This window comes from Aythya ferina (assembly GCF_964211825.1).
Source record: "Aythya ferina genome assembly, chromosome: 1".
NCBI classification, from domain to species: domain Eukaryota; kingdom Metazoa; phylum Chordata; class Aves; order Anseriformes; family Anatidae; genus Aythya; species Aythya ferina.
The window spans coordinates 146,584,036-146,608,320 of record NC_140296.1 but is presented as its reverse complement, the minus strand read 5'-3'; the positions used below and the strand labels follow the sequence as shown (position 1 = coordinate 146,608,320).

The 24,285-nt window shown below is 40.9% G+C and overlaps 1 protein-coding gene across 1 annotated transcript in view; it reads right to left on the bottom strand.

Moving 5' to 3' along the window:
• Positions 1-37: 37 nt before the first annotated feature.
• The window catches only part of BRAF (B-Raf proto-oncogene, serine/threonine kinase), an 84,596-nt gene continuing 60,348 nt past the window's right edge, over positions 38-24,285 (bottom strand). The window contains exons 13-19 of the mRNA XM_084505348.1: positions 23,106-23,282; positions 19,255-19,301; positions 18,566-18,684; positions 17,691-17,822; positions 14,807-14,941; positions 13,805-13,958; positions 38-7,878 (exon numbers count right to left, since the gene is read on the bottom strand). Coding sequence (XP_084361474.1) covers positions 7,856-7,878; positions 13,805-13,958; positions 14,807-14,941; positions 17,691-17,822; positions 18,566-18,684; positions 19,255-19,301; positions 23,106-23,282 — 787 coding nt within the window. The 3' untranslated portion in view covers positions 38-7,855. The remainder of the gene's footprint in view (positions 7,879-13,804; positions 13,959-14,806; positions 14,942-17,690; positions 17,823-18,565; positions 18,685-19,254; positions 19,302-23,105; positions 23,283-24,285) is intronic.

Genomic DNA, 24,285 nt, shown 5'->3' with positions numbered 1-24,285 from the left:
AAGTTGTGAATTCCATGACAAACCACCTCCTTCAGACTTTTCCATGCAGTCAATCTTTATTATAGCAGTATTCTCATATTCACATCAAGTACATAGAACTTTTTGCCTTTTATATAATACAGAGTTCTTTAAATAACTTTACACAGAAATAGTTTTCTTCAATCTGAATTCAGCTATCAAATTTTATTATGTTTTAAGTCTCCATGCTCTCTAACCAAACTGGACAATATTTCCCATTGTACAAATTTACATGAGAAAAACTCCAAAATACAAATGAAGGGACAACAAAAGTAAAGGGGGGAAGGAACAAACAAGAAAAGTAAGTTGTATTGGCAATTACAGGGGAAACATGAGAGGGAAAGAAGGGGAGTTGCCATGACCTATACGTAACAGAAAACTGAAAATAAACATTTTGTTATGAATTAAAAAATAAATACAAGTTTCAAAACAATTACTCCATTGTAAGATTTTAAAAAGCAGCTATGGAAATCTACTAACACAATTTTTTTTTGTGTTTTTTTTTTTTTTTTTTAAGTAATCAGACTGGACCTTCTACTTTGCAGTCATAAGCCCCTTGCAAACCTCCGGTGGTCAAAGAGAATACAGCTGAAAGGAATGTTGTGTTAGCACAGAGTTTAAGTTGTTGGGACGTACACGTCATTGCACTAAGAAACAAACAAAAAAAGAAATCAAATCTGTATATAAATTTCCCTTTCCTCTCCTTACGACTTTGCCTCTCATAAACGAGCCTCTGTATTATGAGGTAATGCCATTGTCTTGACTATATATAAAAATAATCAAGTTTAAAGGATATAGATCTCTTTGTCTATAAACTTTAAACGAGCCAGTCCTTTCTTACACCCCCGCGGGGTCTGATGACCGAGTGCTCCACCTTCCATCGCTCGCCCATGCGTTAAGCCTCCCGGGGAAGCCCCCCAGCCTGGTGCACCTTTCCTCACCCAGGAAAAGCTGCGCGCACTCGAGGAAGAAAGAGGGAGTGCAACTTGTGCAGGGCTGATTGCAAACGGGTGCACCTGCTCCTTCTGAACAAGGCAGCGTCACACAAGGCAACAGTGGCCAGTCTGCATGTGTGTGCTGACACGGGGGGGGAAAAAAGGGACCCAGCGGGCAGCCGATGACTGATTACTTTTTGCAACTGCTGAAGAAAAATGTGGCATCTGCCCAGCCCTGCGAGACCCTTGGGAGATGGGACACGGGGTGGGGAGTTGCGGCTGGGGGGTGAAGTGGGGATAGCACGGAGCCCTGATGGGCCGGCTCCCAGGGGAGTTTTAGGGGCAGGACTTCTCCCTGGTCCCAACAGGTGAGAGGGGGGAAAAAGCCGTGGTGTGATCTGGGTTGCCAACACATGCAGGTCAGCCACTGGCAGGTTTCTGTCAGTTGAGGAGTGCGGAGAGGGGGGAGGAAGGGGAGGCAGGTAGGACACGAGGCTCACGGAGGAATGATGTGCATTTTTTTTTCTTTCCTTTTTTTCCCCCCCCCTAAAGGTTCACAGCTTTGAATAAAAAAGCACATTTATTGCACTTACGTTTTATTTTAGACAGAGTTAATTTAAGTTATGCCCTCACAATCTCCCACTGTCCCAAAATAACCCGACACCCGAGTTTGGTCCATTTCGCCCCCCAGACCCAACGTCTGTGCCCAGGTGGTGGGCCTCATCTCTTCTAAAACGTTCCATGACACTCCCAAACACACACACACAGATTTTCTTTTCAAGTAGGGTGATCACACAAATGCAACACAGAATGACATTTAGCAAACCCCAAACGAGCCATTTTTCAAACCCAACCGAAAAAAAGAACATGTCATCCTTTGCTTTTCTGTTTCACTCAGAAGTAAAACACTGTCACCCAGGGCTTATTCTCAAGTACAGCTGCTGCCAACGCGGTACGCTGGGCTAAATGTCTGCACAGGCCACGGCTCCTCTGAAGGAGACGGGATGAGCTGAGCACACCGCTGCTGCCACGCCATAAAGCTCACGCCCAGGTAGTTCAGCAGCTCCTGAGCGCTCCCATCGGCTCCCTTCTCTTGGCAAAGCAGGGAAATGACTTTTGTGATTTTGTACTCAAAAAAAGACAACCCTCCCAACTCTTGTTACTTTTAGTGCAGAATTTGCGGTCGGTAAAAGGATTCCAGATAGTTCCTGCAATGTTAGTAAAACTTTTTTTTTTTTTTTTTTTTAAATATACTTTGATTTCTAAGAGGGACAAAACCAAGTTAAAATCAGCCAAATATTTGCACGAACTGTGCATTTAGACATAACTGAGATTTACAATTATGTCCAAAATCGCGCACCAAAAAAGAAAAGGGAAAGATCTGCGAAAGAAAAAGCACTAACACCAAAAGCCATTCTTTCGTCCTTCTGGACACTCGTGCGTAGGTACTGCCAGAAGCCTCTGTAACCAGACTGAAACTTGAGCAAACCGGCACACGCTGGCTGTCCCTGCGCCGACACGACACCCACCATCGCCCAGGGCTAACGTGCAGGAACTGTGCATTGCTGGGGAACTGCGAGAGGCCTGAGGAAGAGCTAAGGAAGCCTGATGATATTCCATACAGCAAAATTAATCGCGCTTTCCAGGCCAGGGAGTTCACTGTACAACCTGATACACGTGGCCTTTGATTACAGGAGTACTAGCCATCGATTTCTCCTAATCTAGTTCTCACTTTTCATCCACCGTCTCATTCCAAGATGTCATGATAGTGTAACCCAAAGCTTTACATTACCTTTTTTTGACACTATCTTGGTGTCTTTGGAGGGGGAGGAGGGTTTATGTATTTAGATTAAATGAACCTCACTCAATTTTCAGCAGAGCAGGTTTCAAGTAGCAGGTTTACTGTATCTGAATCAGCATCCTTCAGTCCCTAGCTCTGAGATGACTGCAGGTGTTTTGGGGAATGCTCTCTGCTCTCCTCGCTCCTTTACAGAAGTTCACCAGCTCCCCAATGCCTACCTATATTAACAGCTATATACAAGACTACTGCATCAGAAGTAAACCAAAGCCACGGCTCTAGTTCGAAAGCACCTGGTTTACATTCTGTTGTACTTGGTAGGTTGCGAAGGCACATGATCATTTGGCAAACTGCAAGACTTTTGGGGGGATTCCTATGTAAACCATTTCACAGAGGGTCTTGGTAGCTCTCTTTTCTGAAGAAAAGATACACGCTAGTTTTCACTTGAATTCATTCTTGGTATCCTCTCTATTCTGCAGTTTTAAAACCGTTTCCTCCCTCCACAATTTTGTCATTATTACTGCTGAATTATTAGCTTCTACATTAGCATCCTCGAAACTTAAATTCTCTGCTCTTTTGATGATTTTTACTCGGTAGGAGGTAATGAAGCAATGATGAAAGATACTTAAAAATGCATGCCAAAACAGACACGAAGTGCAAATGCATATTAACAAGGCTGCGGTAAACAGTTTGTTTCATAAGCTTCTCTGTAAAAGGAGTAACAGAAACACCCAGCACCTTCGAAGCGATGCCATAACAGTCCATTCATGCAACTGGTTTTTAACCGAGCTTGACTGTACCTAGAAGCTTTGCCTGTCATATTGTGCTACTGGTGAAAGGTTTTTTCAACAGACAGAAGACATTGCCTACAGTACTATGAATAATTTGTGCTACACATGCTGTACTCACAGTTAAGAAGGTAGTTCAATTTATAGCCTGTAAAGGTGTGAAATGTCTACATGCCTCTTCCCTAACTTTAACCCCTTCTGTTATCAAATCCTCAGCTTGACTTACACGTGACTGTAAGGTTCCTGAGGACCTGGCTTCCCCAGATATTCTGCAAAATTCTGGATGCGTTCACATCACCAGGCAAACACAGAAGCAAACCTATTTATGCATGACCTTCAGTGTCTTTTGCACCCTGTTGGGGCATTTGTGGAAGGACATGGTATTTATCAACAGCCAGCATTGCATTCACTGTAGATCATCAAGGCCAAATTCTGCCTCTGATGGGCACGCACTAGTCCAAGTGATGCTGAGAGGCCACAGTAAGATGGCAGCGCCCAGCCTCATTTATTCTGCATCATCATCGGCTGCTGAAGCATTCCAGTACAAGAAAAGATGATTTTAGGTAAGCATAAAAGGCAGAAGTGGATGCATTTAATGACTTGCATGAGTTCAGGGAAAACAACACCAACAGAAACCCAACCCTACTGAGCTAATTGTATCTGGGGCCATATAGGACTTAATTCATGCAGAAATTACTCTCAAAATAAGCAGGCCTCTGTGCTCACACCACTTGGTTTAAGCTCCACTACAGCGTTCCAGTTCCAGCAGATATGCCATAGGAAACGATCACACACTAAACAGGGAAGATGTAAAGGTCACAGCCCTCTTCCAACTGCATGGAAAAGGAAAGGCAGAGGGGAAGGTACGTGCGTGGTTAGCAAGGACATCATGAGGGGCTGGGACTGGCTACAGGCTGTTTTGCAAATAGTTCTTAGATACCAGATAAGCAACATGACTGCCTAAATGTTTGTCCCGACACACACACACAGAACATGTACTAGCATTTCCATCCGATGGCATGTGCTTGTGGTTGGGACATCACAGAGAAGCTTAAGAAGTTTGGTGCAATGAACATGAATGTATTTGTTACTCCATTTCACTTCACTTCCTTCACTGCTCTGCTGTAACGGAGCATTCAGTTCTTGTCCACCCATCTCCCCACTCACTAAACATCAACAGGGCACCTTTAAGACTGATTCTGATGGCATGCAAGACATCCAGAAACATTCTTGAAGGAAAAGATATATATAAAAAAAAATCCCAATTATTTACTAACCAAATTTCTTCCAAAGTTTTCCATGAGCATTACGTGGGACCTCTGAAAGACAAACATGGTACTACAGCTATCCAAAGGGAAAAGAACAAACATGGAAACCAGTAGAAATGCATCCTGAAAGGATTTCTCTAAACAGCAGCCAAACAACTTGCACATTCCTCAGGGAAAAAAAAAAAAAAAAAAAAAAGACACAAAACAGAAAAATGAAACAAAACAAACAAACCCCAATTAAAAAAAAAAAAAAAGAAAAAAAAAGAAAACACAACATAAAGATCATGTGTTACTTATAAAGTGCTTTGCATGGACAAGGATAGCAATTTTCCTTGTGCTTTTCCTATGGGCTCAAGAAGCATACTGTAGACTAACGGGTAATGAATCTTCACAAAAATAAGTTCGTTTTAAGCAAAGGAATTCCTAACAGTTATATTTTAGCAGACAGTTTTCTGCTAGCATGACCTTGTGGAAGGAAACTAGGGCTTTTATCAAGCTCTGCGAAACCAACACCTCTTGAACCACCTGTAGGTACTGGCTCTGGTAACAGTTTCTTTCAAGAGCATCTTAATTTCCAGTATGCCCTACACTGACAGATTGGGCCACAGCCCGTCCAAGGGCTGAAACGACACGTGGGGTGAAGGGGAATGAGCAGCGAGGGGCTCTCCTGGAGCTGATCTCTGTCAATATCTCACCGGCCTGCCGACCGCAGCGGCCCCCCGCCTGCCGCCCGGGCCACGTCCGCGCCTCCGACCACCGCTCGCTTCAGCAGCTTCTCCACACTGGGAAGTGGCTATTGCTACTAGGGAAATTCCTGCCAACCTCAATGAGGAGAAAGAGCCTTACAGCATCTGAAGACCCACAGCAGACGAGAAAAAATTGTGCTTTTTTTTTTTTTTTTTTTAAATGCATCCTGTACACAAAGTCAATTCTATTCATGTACCAACATGAATCACTTCATTCTTGTAGTGACTATTAAGTCATTCACTATTGCTGTCTTGCTAATGTTTGTGGAATTAATATGAATACACAGTATTTCAGTTATAATTCCCACTTCAGATTAGTCCGGTCCCTATAAGCCCAGTAAATATTTACTGTCGACCATCACAGACTACCAGCAACACCGCACAACTCCGGGGTTTTAACACCGCGTCCCGCTACTGACGTGTTTCTCCCTTAGCCCGGGAGCAGCCTTCTGCAGCCAGAAACACGGACGGTCCCCTCGCCCAACACACACGTTTCGTAGGGACACCGCATGTACACGCGCTTGACTCCTTCATTTATTTGTCATGGTTTTGTCCAACATCTTCCTCCCCCCCAGGCCCCCCAGCCAGAGGTGGGTCAGCTCTCCTGCCTCACGTGGAGTGGTACAGGGCAGATACGGATCAAATTCTGAAAGCTTCTGTCTGAGCTTGAATTTCTTCCTAATGTGGTCTGACTTGCCTCTGTACAAATAATTTACATTTAATACCACATACCAGAGAACTCTGCAAACAGATCACATCACAAGATATTCTACTAGAGGTAAACAATGTGCAGAACTTGATGAGCTTTTTTTTTTTTCCTTTTTTTTTTTTTTTTCCCTGACTGGGTAACTTGTCAAAAAGCTACCAACCATTTGAAAACCAGGACTGGAGGACAGGAAAACAAAGCACTCTGAAGTAGATACCGCCACCTTCATCCCGGTTTGCAAAGTGTACAAAAGGGAAAGACAAATGGAAGGGAGGGAGATCACAGGGAAGAAAGCGATGAGAGAAGTAGTCAGCGTGGATCCAGCAAGTACCGTTTTGCTTTGATCTAACAGCTTGCCATTAGGACAAGATGCTCCACATTTACACACACACGTATCAGAGGACATTTAGTTAACAGGATAAAAATTATTAAAAAAAAAAAAAAAAAAAGAAAGCTGTTGAAAGTACCAAAACAATTTTCGGAATGTCTAATTCTAGGGGGTTTTGTATTTGTATTCAATTCAACCTGAGAACTTTTTTTCCCATTTATGAAAACATTACATATTGGTAAGGTACCTGGCATTAACCTGCACCCTCATTTAAAATAAAACTTTTAAAGTAGGTACATACACCGTTCACAGTCTGTATCAAGAATTCTACAGACTTCAGATGCTGCGGTAGCATCTTTGATAAATACACTGTATCATATGATACCAAAAAAAAAAGAAAAAAAGAAAAAAAAAAGGACAATCTCGCTACATTTTTTTTAAAAACTTGTTTGTTGCTGGACCAACAAAAGAAGGATCTACTGAACCCTTCTAAAAGATGTTGTATATGCACACACCAAGAAAATACTGGAAAAGGAAAAGGTTAAGGTTGGTGGTTGTCATTTGTTTTTTGAGGAAGTGATAAAGTAAATCTGAAAAAAAGTGCAGCAGCATCCCCTTTTCCTTCAGATTAACATCTTCACCTTTAGAGTAACATCTTCTCCAGCTTCCACCACCCCACGCTGTTTAACTTTACTGGAATAATCCCCCCCCAGTTTAGACAGAATTAGGTGTTTGACATTGTAACACAGTGAAAAGGGGATACTGCATTGTCCACAAACCAGTGAGTACACCAGGAAGAGAGATCAGAACGGAGGATGATTCTTTTAATTAGCACTCATCAGATATTCAGCCTCTGATGATACGTTGTTAGAGGGAGAAAGCCGACCGGCAGACCATCCAAAGCAAGTCTCCTAAGTTGCAGCAGCAGTTCCATCCCCTCATGCCCGAGCACCAAAGTCAAACCACGAGCGCCCTCTCCTCTCTCCTGGGAATGATGCCAACGGCACAGGCAGCCACTGCGGGTCTCCGAATGCACGTGGTGTTTTGTGTTGAAGGAGAAACACTGGCAGCAGAGTATTCTGGTTCCTAAAAAGGTACTTTTTTCCCATTGTGTTGGACTGGCAGTTCCATTCTGCTCCACTTTTAAGCTTATGGATATCTTTTCTAAATTACTTTAGGCTCGGCGGAGCAGAATAGAGTTTTGATGTTAAGAAACTGTAGGAACACAAGACTTAAATAACAGAGTGGGTGCTGCCATGGTGCTGTGGCTACTTGAACGCTGCAAATTCTCCTGTAGAGGGAGGACAAGAGCTTGGTTTAAAAAGGTGATTTCAGTTACGAGGTGGTCAGAGATTTTCTCCAGACTAGCTGAACATTAGGCTGGATACCAAAGATGTTAAAAAATGCAAACTGTTAAAATTAAAGCACAAAAGAAACACAGTGAAAGAACATCGAATACAGACCCAGCGTATTTTACTGAAAAAGAATTTCTCGAAAGCAAGTTATACCCATTTTTCCCAAGACAGAGGTCTGCAGGTTCAAGCAAAGTCTAATCATCATGCATTTAAAATAAAATCTGTCAGGTAAATTTCACTTCAAACTCCCTATTTATTGCATGCATATCCTCCTCAAAAACAGTAATTGCAATAAACGTGTCAGACTGCAAACTAATTTCTATCCTGGTATAAAACTGGTTTAATAGCAAATTTGACACACCCGTTAACCTTTAAATACTATATACAGTAAAGTGCCTGAGTATTAAACTAGTATTAAGGAATGCCAGAATCTGGTTTAGAGACCAACACAGAAACCTACTGTGAGAAAACAAAGACTGATGAGATCGTCTGCTGAGGCCCAGACCAGAAATTAGGCCTCACTAACAGGGAACACGTAAAATAAAGCACCCCATGTTCCCTGAAGAATTATTGAACAAACAGAAATCCTACACAGTGCTTTCACATGCAACCACCTCATGAAACTCTACACAGTTTATTTAGCCTCATCGTACCACAGGACAGTCTGATAGTAGCAGTTCAGAGATGAAGAAACCATGGCACCATGGAGTAAAACTGATGCCCAAGGTCTTAAGAAGTTTGCCAGCACCTTGAATAGAAGCTGAAACTAAGATACTCATCCTCATCCTCGTAATCCTATGCTTTAGCCAAAAAAAATAAAATCCTGCCACCCACAGAACTTGTATTCTCTAAGATTTTGAAGGAGGGGTGTGCAAATATGTTTAACCCAAAGGACTCTGGAGTGGAAGAAAAATAAATGTACGTATAACTTCCCATTGTGTTTCACATAAATTTTGGGTTAGTTTATGCTATTTCTAGTAATTTCTAGTTAGTTTATGCTTTCCTAGTAATGAAGGAATTAAATGCACAGAAGAGACCCTCTGCTCCAACAGAAGGCTGTGAATGCTATCACATCTGAACAACTGCTCCCTATCTTAGTGTCCTTCCATCTTTTCAAGAGCAAGAGTTTTGTTGGCTTCCATTTTTCTTAAGATTTCTATTCTGAATATTGGAAACAATCTGGAAATATCCCTACAAACAGAATTTTAGACTGATAGCATAAATTCAGTTGAATGTCTTGCTTTATAAAGAAGGGAACCAAGAAAACGATCAGCAGCCTGCATGGGGGAGGCAAAAGAAAGGGCATCCATGGGCCTGGTAGAACAGCTGATACAGGTGATTTACGTAACAGAAAGAATTCAGGGAAAGAGGAGAGGTCCCTATACCTCATGGGAGATGAGAAGGGAGGGCACCCAAGGTCTAAAGTAAGAGTGGTAGGTATGGGGGGCTGTGAAACACCTCGAGCTCTGTGTGTCCTGACAGTCTGTGGTGGTAGCTATAACAACATTAAAAACAAACAAAATAAAACAGAGAAAATAAAACAAAAACCTTCATGATGAGACTAATTGCCTTTTTTACTAGTTCTACCAACAGATAAAACCCTTGCTCTACAATACGCTTAGTATTTGAGAATTCTTCTTGCTTCTCTCTGGCACATTTCACCAGCGCCCAACTCTCTTCACAGTAACTTCTAACAGCACCTCAGTTTTTGTAATTCTCTTCCCCTCCTTTTTCCCTTTTAAGAGAAGGACAAGGAAAGTCATCAAGTATTGCCTGTGAAGCTAATTTTTAAAAATGACATTCATGCTTAGCTACACTTTCAAAACGTGCTATACTTAATTTATTTTTTCTGTCTGCTTTCCTAAACTGCTGATTAAAGATCAATTTATAAACAAGAGATTGCTCTCTCATTACTCATCTTGTCCTTCTGCCCATTTCTGCTAATAATTCAGCTTTTAATAGTCGTACGGGGATTTCAGATGATAAAAGACGAACCATTAATTAGGAAAAGGCAATGGAAAAACAGGAGCAGAAGTCAGGAAGTATTTCAGATAGGATAGTAGCTTTAAAAATTGATTTTCAGACTTTTTCTCCATTTTAAGTAAAACTTTAGCAAATATATATATATATTTTTTAATTTTAATGTTATTTTATTTTGTGACAAGCTAATGGTAAATCTCCCCTTTCAAAACTGCTAATCTGCTCTCAGATCAGTAAGTGCCCAAATGGGTAACATGTTCATCTAATAGTGGGATTATGTCGAATGAACATGTATAAAATGTGTTTACAAGTACAAGCTTTCCCTAGATGAAGAGTGTAGATGGCATTATCTATCTACATTGCAGGAATTCTCATCACGTTAGGTGAAAACAGAACTTTCTGAGGAGTAGCTAAAATGTTTTATGTCACCCTTTCTACTCTGACGATCTAAAATATCTGTAGCTGGTTCTTTTATCCTCCCAAATAAATCCCACCTGTAGGAGGGGGAGAGAGCACAGACAACCTCTTCCTGAGACTCGGGATGCGTGCAGGTAAATGAAATAACCCGGACTATGAATCCATTGTCCTGTTCACAGGACTGGAAGGTCTGGCTTGAGAGCAATGAATGGGTGAAGTGAAGACAGCTTTAGGAATGTGTCCTGATATGCTCTGTCCTGCAGGAACAGGATCCCCCTTGTGGAATACACGGAGCATTTCCCAGTGCAAGGGTAAGAAGCTGAGCTGTGGGTGCTCCAAATGAGGTCAGTTTACTCGGAAGCTATGAAACCACGTAATTTGTGATTTGGGATGCGATAAAAACAACATTTTTACATTTTTATTTGTTGTGAGACAGACATCTGATGTGTGCTTTTTACCAAGAAGAGCTTTGGATACTTGCTTTGATGGGTAACAGAGAAAGTCCTTTTTTTCTAAAGGGTGCATAGCATTTGAAAGGCTGCACTACCTACAGAGCCCTTTTGAGTTAGTTGCTACTGGTCTTTTCATACTTTTCATGTTTTATATGCACTATTTTAAATGCACCTCCAAAATATCTGTACAGAAAAGATCACCATGTTATTTCTTATTGCGTCCAAATGATATATTATAAGGGCATTTTCTAAGCAAACCAACTGCCCCTTATTTCTGGAAGGATTTAGCATGTAGTTACCAACTTTTATGCTCACAAATTTAAAGGTGAGCTGAATTTCTGAGGTCACTAAGGTATGTAGCTGGCATCCTAACTATTCTACTTATCCCAGGGTAGATGCCACTTTTCTTAGAAGAATTGGAGAGAGAAGAATGGTTCCCTTCCAGGCCCATGCAAGCCTTGTCAAATGAAAATGAGAATAACTGGCTTATCAGAGGGAAAGTATTTCTACACCAAATACACCTACTTGCCTGGATTACATTCACAGACACAGAAAAAAAATATGTGAGAAAGAAGCAGTTTTCTGTCAGATCTTGTGCTGATCTTCTGATCTGGATACCATCCACTGGCTAAATAAAATATTTGGAACAGGGCCTGATGTTGATAATTAATATCCTCAGAAGAATATGCAGCAGCACTTAAGAGGATCTGGTCCTTCTAGAAGGAAGGAGAGATTTTGTTTCTATACTCAGATGTAGAGAAGTAAAGAAAAAAGGAATCACACACAATATAAATTACCTACCCAAGAAAGCCTGGGTTGTTAAAGACCATACAGCACATACACTGACCATACAGCAGGCAATGGGGCCAACACATCTAAGGACAGCAGCATTTTTCCCCATAAATTATAGTTCCTATAGCAATGAAGGACAATCTTAACAACCACAACCAAGGCTACTACAACGAACAACTTGCTTGAACTATCTGGCAGACCCAAAAAAAGAGTAAGACCAGGTAAGGCAGTGATGGAGGCTCTGCACTCTCCATTACTCTCAGTGTGGTGAAGCCTTTTCTGTGTGGGATGATGCAATTCTAGACTCTGCGGAATGCCCAACAGCCCTCCTCTTGCTATTTACTGACATAGGCATTGCAGCCTGCACTGAATACCATACCGCAAAGGTTAAGAAGCATTCCTCCTGACTTTCTAAAATAATTAAAAAAAAAAAGATTATGAGGAAAAAAACATTTAAATCCTGTTTTCATTTTAAGATAGGCCTGCCAAAATGAGGCAAAACTACCAGAAAGATGGGAAACAGGTTTTGTGAAACAATAACTTTCATCAATAACTATTTCCATAAGAGCTAGATTTCAACAGCTGAGTTTTCTTGACTAACATAAAGAGAAAAGTTAGTTCCAAAACTGTTCCAACAGTAGAAGCCAAAAAGACCATTAGAATCTGGCCAGCAAATGTAAAAATTGCATCTCTTTAAACTCTCTAACTTTCCTGTTTTGAAAAAGGCTCAGTTGCCAGCAAGACAGCAGAAAGGAAAACCTCTGTGGAATTTCTTCATCTATTTCAAAAACATATTGCCAACAGTATGTGCACCTCTCTATAAGTACCTTTCTGGCCCTTTAAGTCCTAACAAGAGTAGCAATAGCTTGTTTCCAATGCAGAAATATCTGTGAAAATGAACAGCTTAACTGCTTCGAACAAACAAAACTGCGTAATTAATTTCAAAATATGCAAGAACACAGTTGTTAATAATATTACTGTTTGTTTTCATATCTGACATCAAAGACTGATGTAACCTGAACCAGTACTCTGATTCACCTGTTCCACAGGAATGGTCCAGAGAAAAATAAAATCTTTCAAGTGAGCTGAGAGGATTGTGCTAAGGCTTCTCACTTTCTTAGTGAGATATCTAGTTTGATTCAATTGTAGTCAAACTAGCAGCTTCATACAGAAGTGAAAAAAACAATCCCTCACTGAGCAGAAGCGTGTTCTGTAGTATTATTAACAATATTAAAGTAATTAAAGTATTTCACCTTAATAAAATTCATGGTATAATACTGATTTCCATGCAAACAACTGCTTTTTCAAATCCGTTAGCAGCAGCTTTTTTCTCTTATTTAGTTATGTTCCAAGCTTTTTTTTTTTCTTTTTTTTAAATTAGAAAGTTCTTGCTAACTGAAGGATACAGAGACCAATACCAGTCAGCAAAAGCAGACATAGAGAATTTCTTTTGTTGCACTGTAATAGAACATTTTGAGATGGTCTAAACTATAGAGTAACTATCAGAGCATTTAGGCAAAACCGAAAACTAACAGAAATGAAACAAACAAAACCAAATGAACAAACAAAAATAAGCCACCATTTCTCTGCAGGAAGAGATGTTCTCTAAACAGCGCTATTTTAAAACCTTAACTTTTAAAAAAAGTGTCACACATCACCAAGGTCTTTCTTTGGATTATGTGTTGCTTCTGCTTACTTCTGCTGACTACAAGCAGTTTTGATTGCACTCAGCCTTGCAGCTAAGTTCATGTTTCCAATTGTTTCCCACATATGAGTAGCATTACTAACTGAAGGATCTAAAGCCTTATGCTCCTTAATAATGAGCTCAACTGAAAGAAAAACAAAACAAAACTTTGAGTTAATTAAAAATAAATACACTCCTGAGTAACTAATTCCAATCAATAAACTAGGCAAAAATGACACCCAATGACCTTTAGAGGAGTTTTACTCATTTTGAAGTGACTTTTCCCATTTCTCTTAAGTGACCTTATAAATCTTCTTGTGCCAGCTGTTCCCAAGGCACTCCATACCAACACAGACTTGTACCAGGACATTCAATGCCCAGTGTTAGGAAGTGAGTCTTCATTCCCCCAATAAACCTTAAAAAAGTAGCTGGTAGGAACTGAGAACGTACAAATGTGTTGCACACATCGGAACACACCAGCACACAGACACACAGGCACATGCTTTCACATGTCTTTTCAGTGTACTGGAAACCCACCGTATCCCCCTGCTTGGATGGGTGTTTTTGGAGAAGCACAAGCATACAGACTAAAATCCTCTGTTTGGAAGCCAGCCCGGTTTAACGACGGCTCAGATGCACTGCGGTGAATTTTTGGCAATGACCGGGCCAGAAGCTCAATGGAGGCAAGAATCTAAAACAAGCAGAAAATAACCGATCAGTTATTCTAAAGTTGTAACAATCTCTTAAAACCAAAGGCAGAACATCAATTAACTACAAAAAAAGATATTTATACACACATTGAAACAGAAACTTAAAAAAAAATTACTGCACTGCACTCTTGTGCTTACATCTTCACAAGCCAAGAAGGACATTTTGTGAAGAAACTGTCTCATTTTCCCCTTTAAAAGGCCATGCTGATTTCCCTGTGTAAGCATATGGCAAACAGTTGCTTTTTATTTGCTTCCTTGTTTATGCATTGTTACCTATAGCTATTATCGCCGTAAACAAACACCATTTCTCTGGAAGCTGTCTCCCTAACACCATCTACCAAAAAGCCAGCAGGGGGAGCTCAATTTATTTTTGAAAATGCTTTGGTACACTCGAAACAAACTAAGAATTTCCCCCTTCAAGCTTTTAGAACCCAAACCTCCCCCTGCAGGCATGATAAAGTTTTGTCTCCAAACTATCAGACTCCCCTCATAAAGCCTGGGGGAGAGGAAGGAGCAGAGCATACAGATTTCTGAGAACGTAGAAAACAAGTTCTAATTCACGTGTTTAACTGCAATCATTAATTTCGCTATTGCCCAGGAAACTTTCTCCAACAAATAAATGATTTTCTGACTATACAAGGTATTTTAATATCTGCTTTTTGAATTGAAAATTAACATTTCTAATGATCTAATCCAGAACTCTTATGAAGTCCTGCTGTAGGACTAACCAAAAAAATCTTAAACTAGCCAGTGAATTCATAAGTGATCTTTGTTTTTTTGTTTTTAAATTGTCATGTCTACTGAGAACTAAAGAAAAAACACTCCTCACCTGTGGAAAAAGGGGTCTCTCGTCTCTTTTCTTTTTTAAGCATTCTGCCATTAATCTCTTCATAGCTTTTGGACAGTTGCTCCGTACTTTGCTGAGGTCTGGTGATAGATATCCTCGTCCCACCATAAAAATTATCTTTATTTTAGGAAAAAAACAGATGAAGAGGAAGAAGATGAGTTCATAAAATAAACAGTAAAACAACAACAACAACAAAGATGGACATTTTGCTATAAACTATTTTAGCTCCAGCAGCAAATTTTCTGCTCCCAAAGAACAGCATCTGGAAGTGAAATCGCCAGGTTTGTTAAGAGTAATGTTTGCTTGCTTGTTCAGTAAAGACAAGAAATTAGACTTTTCTTCCTCCTTCTCTACTAAGAGAGATTTAGGAGAAACACGAATGCTAGTAAATGGTTACCATTTATAGCAATGAACATCTAAGGAAGAGTTCTTTGGTGTCAAAAACTGTTACAAAAACAAGAATAAGCAACTGTGGTAGGAATACGGTTCCTAAGAATAAATATTCTGTTTCATAATACGAAAGTCAACAGAAAGTTCACACTAAAAGGCATTTTAGGAAACACGCGGACTTCAGATATTAAAAGAAACCTTACTTTTTGAGAATAAATTCTTTCGTTTGCTTTTTTACCACTAAAACTTATTATTGACATGTGACCGTCCTTCCACCTCCACACCTCCCTACCCCCAAGAAAACCACATACAAAAATGAAACTGCCTTTCGTCTGTAGAAACTGAGTATTACAGGCCTATTTTGATATTCACCTAGAGGCAGACAGGCTTTGAATTTTTACAGTAATTTCTTTTGCATGGAAGGTTTACATTTCACCTAAGGATAAAACTTAAGTATAAAACAAAGTAAATTAATAGAAAGCAGGAAAGCAGAGTATGAATCTGGTTCATGTGCTCCTGGATATATTAAAAAAACCATCAAACAGCATCACATCAAGCCAAGGTCAAATGTAATGCAGTTTGAGTACTGCAGTTGTGCTGCCACTAAAAAGCCCTTTCAAACTAGCTAATCAAAGATCCATTCATGCTGCAGCAGATAATCACTATCTTTTCTGAACAGTCAGACAGACCCAGCAGGTGTATCATGCCTTATATTTTATGTAGTATAACTATTTCAATATCTTAACACTGGCAAAAAAAATAAAGCCACAACTTGCCAGAAAATCAAAAACAAAAAACAAAACAAAACAAAACACACAACTCAAGCAAACTACCTATGCTATTTGCACTAACACTACCACAGTCCTTTTTCAACTTTCAGCATGCATCTGCATTTGCATTACGCGGTACAGCAGATCACCCAAATGGTTTCTTCAGAAATTTCCAAGTGCCAGAACAGCATTTCATAGTAAAGGCTTGTCTACACCATCCATAACCTCTGCAGCAAAGAGAGTTATCACCTTCTAGCAGTTATTCTTTCCTAAATAATTACACTACTTAATTTAAAATTATTCAAAAATCATCAGTATTTTTGTTTCTGATACACTGTTTGTATATAACACAAGGATTAATATATTGATTAGATGTTAGAAAAAGATTATCACTATAAGAAGAGTCCTAGTCTGTCTATAAAAATCTGTTAAAGTCAGAAAAACTCTTAGAGGTGTAACAAGAATGATGCTTTGCTCACTAAAAATGTCAGTTGTGACATATTATCTGATGTAGAAGCATCAATACAGAGTGGGCAATATTTCCATCTCTTTCAAACAACGGAGGATGAAAAAAGAATCAAGAGTTCAGATCACATTTTTTATGCTGGGTTAACTTGCAATTTAAAATTTGTTTCGGCACTCAAATGTGAGCACCCATTTCACAGGGTTCCTGATTCAAAACTTAAAAGGTGAAAACAAAACAATGTCTGAATACTACTTTTAGAAGGCTAAAACCATCTGGTCAGGAATCTAGACACTTCCCTTTGTTTAAAGAACAGAAAAAAAATACAAAAAGAGGAGTCACTCCAAATCTGATGAATTGGAATGAAGTGTTCCGACAAATATGGAAGCAGCCTTATAAAATGGCATTCACAGATGAACGTTGCTATGGTTGCAATTCTCAAGTACTGACAGTGAAAAAAAACAAGGGATGCGGACACAGATACAACATAAATATATCACCAGCCAGATAAGGAATAGTTTACACCAAAGGTCTTGATGCATAGATCCTATTTCCAGATTTGACAGAGAAATGATAAATCAGACAAGCCTTCCCGAACATCCCTATCCTGTGGAGACATATTACAGGCGTGGGGTATCATTAGACTTATGGAATATTTGTTCACAATTAAGTAATCTTACAGGATTCAAACACTCTGGAAAGTCATATGCTCCATCAAGCAGAATTTGAGAAATGCTGATATCCTGAAACTCCATTAGATGGTGCATGCATTTCTCAAGACTGGAATGAATATGGAACACTCACTGAGATGATTGCCATTCCATTTTGTCAGTCCTGTTCCTGAGCTGTTATTCAAGGCAGTTCAGGAGGTGGAAAAGAAAGAGGAGTAACTGAACATACAGAGAATCGTTTCTGCTTTGCAGAACTATTCTAAACTAGATTACTATTAAGTAACCTGCTCTCTCCTTAACAAGTATCCTGGCAACGAGCTCAGAATCTGAAAATCTGTACTTCAAGTAAAAAAAGGAACAAAAGAAGAAGAAGAAAAAAACCTTGAGAGAAGTGAGTAAATTGGTGTTATGTGGCTGAGGCAGATCTAAATGTAGAAACGTCATCTCAGAACATCAGAAACACAAATGGAACGCACAAAACAACAGAATAGGCACTTCACAGGACTACATCACTCTTCTTCAGGCCACAGATGACTGAAGTCAACCCCTTCGCAAGCCCATGCTCTTTTTACCTGGTCCCTGTTGTTGATGTTTGAGTATGGTAACTGTCCAGTCATCAATTCATAAAGAACGATCCCAAATGCATACACATCTGACTGAAAACTGTACGGGTTTTTGTCTTGCATCCTTATAACTTCTGGTGCCTGTACCACAAAAGGAAACAATTAGGAAGGAACAAAAGGAAATATTTCACCATGCCAGGCTGCACCTTGCATACCAGAAACAAAATATGGACTTGTCCAGAGTATAAGAGGTGCAAGGCCCGCTCCTGGCTTCAGGTGTTACTGAGTTCTAATACAGAGGGGATAATGACACAAATCTCAAAATCTGTATCAATAACCAATCTCTCATTGGTTCTATTTAGCTTGGTTATCCCTTTATTGATCTATGACAAAACAAAGTGACCCTGTTCAGGCTAAGAAGATATTTTGAAACTAGAATTATAACAGCACTGAAAATAATGTCAACTAACAGAACCTTCAGTTTCTTCAAGTGGAAAAGAAGAAAGATGAGTTGCAACAGAGGTCATAACTATACTTCTTAGAAGATTTAAGCAGTTTGCATGACATCTTCAGAGTAACCATGTGTGAATCCTTAAAACTCAACCCTGAATTGATCACATTCTTGTTCCTTAGGCAATTTTTTTTCCTGTTAGTTTAACCCTCAGTACAGGGGAAGAAGACACTGAGGTTTGTTTGTTTCTTGTGACTATTGGAAAATGTGCTTAAAGAAAAACTGAAATTCACTTAGAACTTCTAAGTACTGCTTGGTCTTTCCAGCTTCAGATAGTTTGCACGTGTCCATGCACTGGAAGGATAGTCTGAGAAAGCTTGGTCAGATACCCTTAAATCAGTTAAAACAGACACACCACTTCCCCTTTACTTACCATCCATAGAATAGATCCAGACAACTGTTCAAATTGATGAGATCCACTCCATCGTGATTTCACTGTAGCTAGACCAAAGTCACCTATTTTTACTGTGAGGTCTTCATGAAGAAAAATATCTAAGTGGGAAATGTTAAGGGAAAACAAACAGTACTGGTTCTGTCCTCCAAGAACAATAAACAGGTAAAAACTTGCAACTTTAAACATAACAGTTTTAACCATTCACTACCATTAAAGAAATGTATATAATACAGGTTCTTAGCAGCCAGCATGATGAATTATGGTACTGTAGGGTTACATATTTAATGACCAGGCCAGTGCTGAACAGCCTACAGCCCAGGTGACTTTCTTGAAATGCCAAGTACTCAACCACTAGAAGCTGAATACACTCCACGAGTGAAATGGAAAAATCTTTCATTACAATGATGTGAAATTCTTTGTTAAACTGCAACAAAATGCACTATGTTATTGGAATCACAGCAATAGACATAGTAAGTATTCATTACTTTTCTACTGATCATGTAACGCCTTCTCAACCAAATTTCAATTCAACAAATAATCACACAAGAAGAGGTTTTCACTTCAATAAGGTCATTTCTGGCAGGAAAAACAAAACAAAACTAGTAATAATAAAAAAAAGAAAAAAGAATGCTGTCATATTCCAGAATCACATCTCTAGGAAAGGATACTATTACTCTTGAGGTCTCTGTGGATGATTGACTTGGCATGCAAATAACTGAAAAGGAACATCATAGATTAGATAGGTTAGATGTTATCCCACTAATGAACAGCTCAAAGTTCATTGTATTACCAAAACACAAACTCTGTGGATATCCAAACTGCACATGTTTGTTAAAGCACTAAAACATCAGCAATCCATGAAAGATCTTGCAACAGTCACAGGAGAAAAGAAAAACAAAATAAAGCTTAGATTTCCACCTCCAACCTGTTGTTACTGAAGAATAAAAGAGCAATTACATGTCAACTTGTGATGTGATCGTCGGGAGCTGTCTAGGGCAGAGTGACCACGCAATGGTGGAGTTCACTATTCTTGGCGAGGCCAGGAAGGGGACCAGTAAAACCGCTGTATTGGACTTTCGGAGGGCTGACTTTGAGCTGCTCAGGACATTGGTTGGTGGAGTCCCTTGGGAGGCGGTTCTGAAGGGCAGAGGGGTCCAGGAAGGCTGGGCGCTCTTCAAGAGGGAAGTCTTAATGGCGCAGGAACGGTCTGTTCCCACGTGCCCAAAGACGAGCTGGCGGGGAAGAAGACCGGCCTGGCTCAACAGAGAATTGTGGCTTGATCTTAGGAGGAAAAAGAGGGTTTATAAGCTTTGGAAAAGTGGGCAGGCCACTAAGGAGGACTTTAAAGAAGTAGCGAGGCTGTGCAGGGACAAAATTAGGAAGGCCAAAGCTCATCTGGAGCTCAATCTGGCTACTGCCGTTAAAGATAACAAAAAACGTTTCTATAAATACATCAACACAAAAAGGAGGACTAAGGAGAATCTCCATCCTTTACTGGATGCGGGGGGAAACTTAGTTACAAGAGATGAGGAAAAGGCGGAGGTGCTCAATGCCTTCTTTGCCTCAGTCTTTAGCGGCAATACCGGATGTTCTCTGGATACCCAGTACCCTGAGCTGGTGGAAGGGGATGGGGAGCAGGATGTGGCCCTCATTATCCATGAAGAACTGGTTGGTGACCTACTACGGCACTTAGATGTGCACAAGTCGATGGGGCCAGATGGGATCCACCCAAGGGTACTGAGGGAACTGGCAGAGGAGCTGGCCAAGCCGCTGTCCATCATTTATCAACAGTCCTGGCTATCGGGGGAGGTCCCAATCGACTGGCGGCTAGCAAACGTGACGCCCATCTACAAGAAGGGCCGGAGGGCAGACCCAGGAAACTACAGGCCTGTCAGTTTGACCTCAGTGCCAGGAAAGCTCATGGAGCAGATCCTCCTGAGAGTCATCATGCAGCACTTGAAGGGGAAGCAGGCGATCAGGCCCAGTCAGCATGGCTTTATGAAAGGCAGGTCATGCCTGACGAACCTGATCTCCTTCTATGACAGAGTGACGCGCTGGGTGGATGAGGGAAAGGCTGTGGATGTGGTCTACCTTGACTTCAGCAAGGCTTTTGACACCGTCTCCCACAGCATTCTCCTCAAAAAACTGGCTGCTCTTGGCTTGGACTGGCGCACGCTTCGTTGGGTTAGAAACTGGCTGGATAGCCGGGCCCAAAGAGTCGTGGTGAATGGAGCCAAGTCCAGTTGGAGGCCAGTCACTAGTGGCGTCCCCCAGGGCTCGGTGCTGGGGCCGGTCCTCTTTAATATCTTCATCGATGATCTGGACGAGGGCATCGAGTGCACCCTCAGTAAGTTCGCAGATGACACCAAGTTAGGTGCGTGTGTCGATCTGCTTGAGGGTAGGAAAGCTCTGCAGGAGGATCTGGATAGGCTGCACCGATGGGCTGAGGTCAACTGCATGAAGTTTAACAAGGCCAAGTGCCGGGTCCTGCACCTGGGGCGCAATAACCCCAAGCAGAGCTACAGGCTGGGAGAGGAATGGTTGGAAAGCTGCCAGGCAGAGAAGGACCTGGGAGTGATGGTGGACAGTCGGCTGAATATGAGCCAGCAGTGTGCTCAGGTGGCCAAGAAGGCCAACGGCATCCTGGCTTGTATTAGGAACAGCGTGACCAGCAGGGCTAGGGAGGTGATCGTCCCCCTGTACTCAGCTCTGGTGAGGCCGCACCTCGAGTACTGTGTTCAGTTTTGGGCCCCTCGCTACAAGAAGGACATCGAGGTGCTTGAGCGGGTGCAGAGAAGGGCGACGAAGCTGGTGAGGGGCCTGGAGAACAAGTCCTACGAGGAGCGGCTGAGGGAGCTGGGCTTGTTCAGCCTGGAGAAGAGGAGGCTCAGGGGTGACCTTATTGCTCTTTACAGATACCTTAAAGGAGGCTGTAGAGAGGTGGGGGTTGGCCTGTTCTCCCACGTGCCTGGTGACAGGACGAGGGGGAATGGGCTTAAGTTGAGCCAGGGGAGTTTTAGGCTAGATGTTAGGAAGAACTTCTTTACTGAAAGGGTTGTGAGGCATTGGAACAGGCTGCCCAGGGAAGTGGTGGAGTCACCATCCCTGGAAGTCTTCAAAAGACGTTTAGATGTAGAGCTTAGGGATATGGTTTAGTGGAGGGCTGTTAGCGTTAGGTTGGAGGTTGGACTCGATGACCTTGAGGTCTCTTCCAACCTAGAAAATTCTGTGATTCTGTGATTCTGTGAACTTCTGCTTTTCAGTTGCCTAAGTCAATATTCAGAATCAGAACTAAAGAATGTCAGTAGTTTTCAACATGCCATTCAGTGCTGAAGGCTCTGCCTCCCAGCCTTGACGGTGACTCTCAGGACACTTTGTGGGGTAAGTCACAGCTTTAGGCTAGGTGTTTCCAAATCGTGGGACCTAAAAGTGTTTCCAAGTCTCTATGTGTATCCCATGTCACAAGCTGACTGTTTTTTAGTGTGGTACTGGAAAAGAGATCCCCAGATTGCAGAATGGATAAATAGACTGCAGGGAGGTCAGAGGAGAGTACTTGCCCCACAGCATAGATATAGCCTAAATTAGGCAACAAAGCTGTTTGTTTAATCTATTGGGCAAGACGGCTCTTTGTTTAATCACTTAGAGTGGCACAGATCTGTGGAAAAGCCCCATTTTATGTTCCTGCCTTGAATCATGCTCAAAGAACAGTTTCTGTATCTCCACTACCTACAGAGGGAGCCTGGGGATATCAGCAGGCAAACAGAAGGCTGAGGCCAGTTGCTGCAAACATCTCCCCACCTCTTGACTGAAAATATAATCGAATACTCAGTGGAAAAAGTGCACGATTAACTGCAATCATCGTAGTGGTTTTCCAGCTGAAGGGTGATTTTTCTATCTTACATCAGTGTTCTGATTTTGACATACAATATTGGGCTAGTTTTGTAAATTCCAGTTCCCTCCATTGCTGTCAACGGGAGTAAGGATTACTTAACACATAGTCCTTAGAACAAAATAGTTATGTTTTCTTCAAATACTGAAATCTATTACTTTATTTAGAGAGCTACAACACTTACGAGAAATATAAAAGAAACTGCATTCTTTTCACTAACAGGCCTGTCTGCATTCTGGGTTATCTTACACAGTTCTGTACTTTCATTTGCAGGGTGTTTCTTTTTAAACTCTTACCCTAAGTCTATCTGCACTGTGAAGACCATAAAGCCTTGAACAGAAATCTTTTCTCACAAGATTAAAGATAATTACAGTGTGGTTAAACTTGCGTTCTGCTTTCAGAGACCATATTCCTTGATTACGTGTACTTCCCTATGTTCCAGAAAAAGACCCTGAAGTCTATTTTACTGATCAAAATAATAAACTCTTCAAATACTTTAATTAAGGCAGGACTCTGGACTTGGCAAACTGACAGACAGCTAATCTAGTTTGCCAATGTCAGTCACAGTGTGAAAGAGATACACAAACACTGTCACAACGCTCATTTGCAAAGAGATAATAAGAGACTTACTCCATGCCTTGTGCAGTCTGTCGTGCAATATCAATTAGTTTAATCATTTCAAATTTGGTCTCAATGATGTGTAGATGGTGATATAAACTTGACCCCTCACACCATTGGGTAACAATAGCCAACTGAGGCTTTGTTGAATAACCCATAAAAAGAAGGATATTCACATGCCGTGTTTTCCTGTTGGGGGAAAAAAAAAGTATATCAGGAGAAAATTGACGAGGGAAAATAAATAAATAAATAAACAGGCAGAACCAAATGCATCTTTCCAAACAGAAGCTCTTGGGTCAATCTCAGCTTCCCCTAGGATAATCCATTTCTAGATTCAACTAATTAATTATTACAGCCTATAACCTTTATTGTTGTATTAACATGGAACAGGTATTCTGGAGCAAGCATTGCTTTCTCTTGATTTTGCAAAAAAACAAAACAGCACAGGAATGCTCAGAAGATGTTATCACTAAGTCTACGAGGGACATTGATTGTTTGAAGGCAGGCCTGGTCTTGTATAACCCTAGTCCAGCTATACATGTTGCTGCCCATCAAGCAGAAGGACATCCCAAATGAAATTCCAGTCTTGGTGAATTCCAGGAAATGCAACCTTTTCCTTCAGAAACTATCAACATGCTTCCTTGACAAGGCTTCATTTTTTTTAGTACTTTGATAAAAATCATTTACTCTCTGGAGCTAGCACATGAAAAATGATGGGAACAGGTATGAAAACTGTACCTCTGTAAAGTTACGATACTCTCTACGAACTTGTTTCCAAACAGTACTGGGATAGACTGGGGTTCACCACAGAGATTTGGTCACATTAAATCAAACCTCTTTCAAAGAAGAAGAAACTCTAGACATAAAAACTTCTCAAAGCATAATCCCAAGGTTATCTCAGCAGATATCCCAGTAGAATCAAGGCCTGGAAGAGTCTACTGATACATTGTAAAATCTGAAAGATTCTCCTTATTCCCCAGGAAGTCAATCACATTCTTAGTGTCATCAAACGGACATGAAGAAGAACTAGATTCCACCAAACATACCAACTACAGATCACAAAGATGAGGCACCTAAGCATTCTGGAGTCTTTCTTAGGTTTCCCAGAGGCTGAGGAAAAAGCAATCTTCCTTCTACACAGCTCAGTATTGAAGGCAGCCTTCTCACTGCTTGAAGAAACCTAACAGACCAA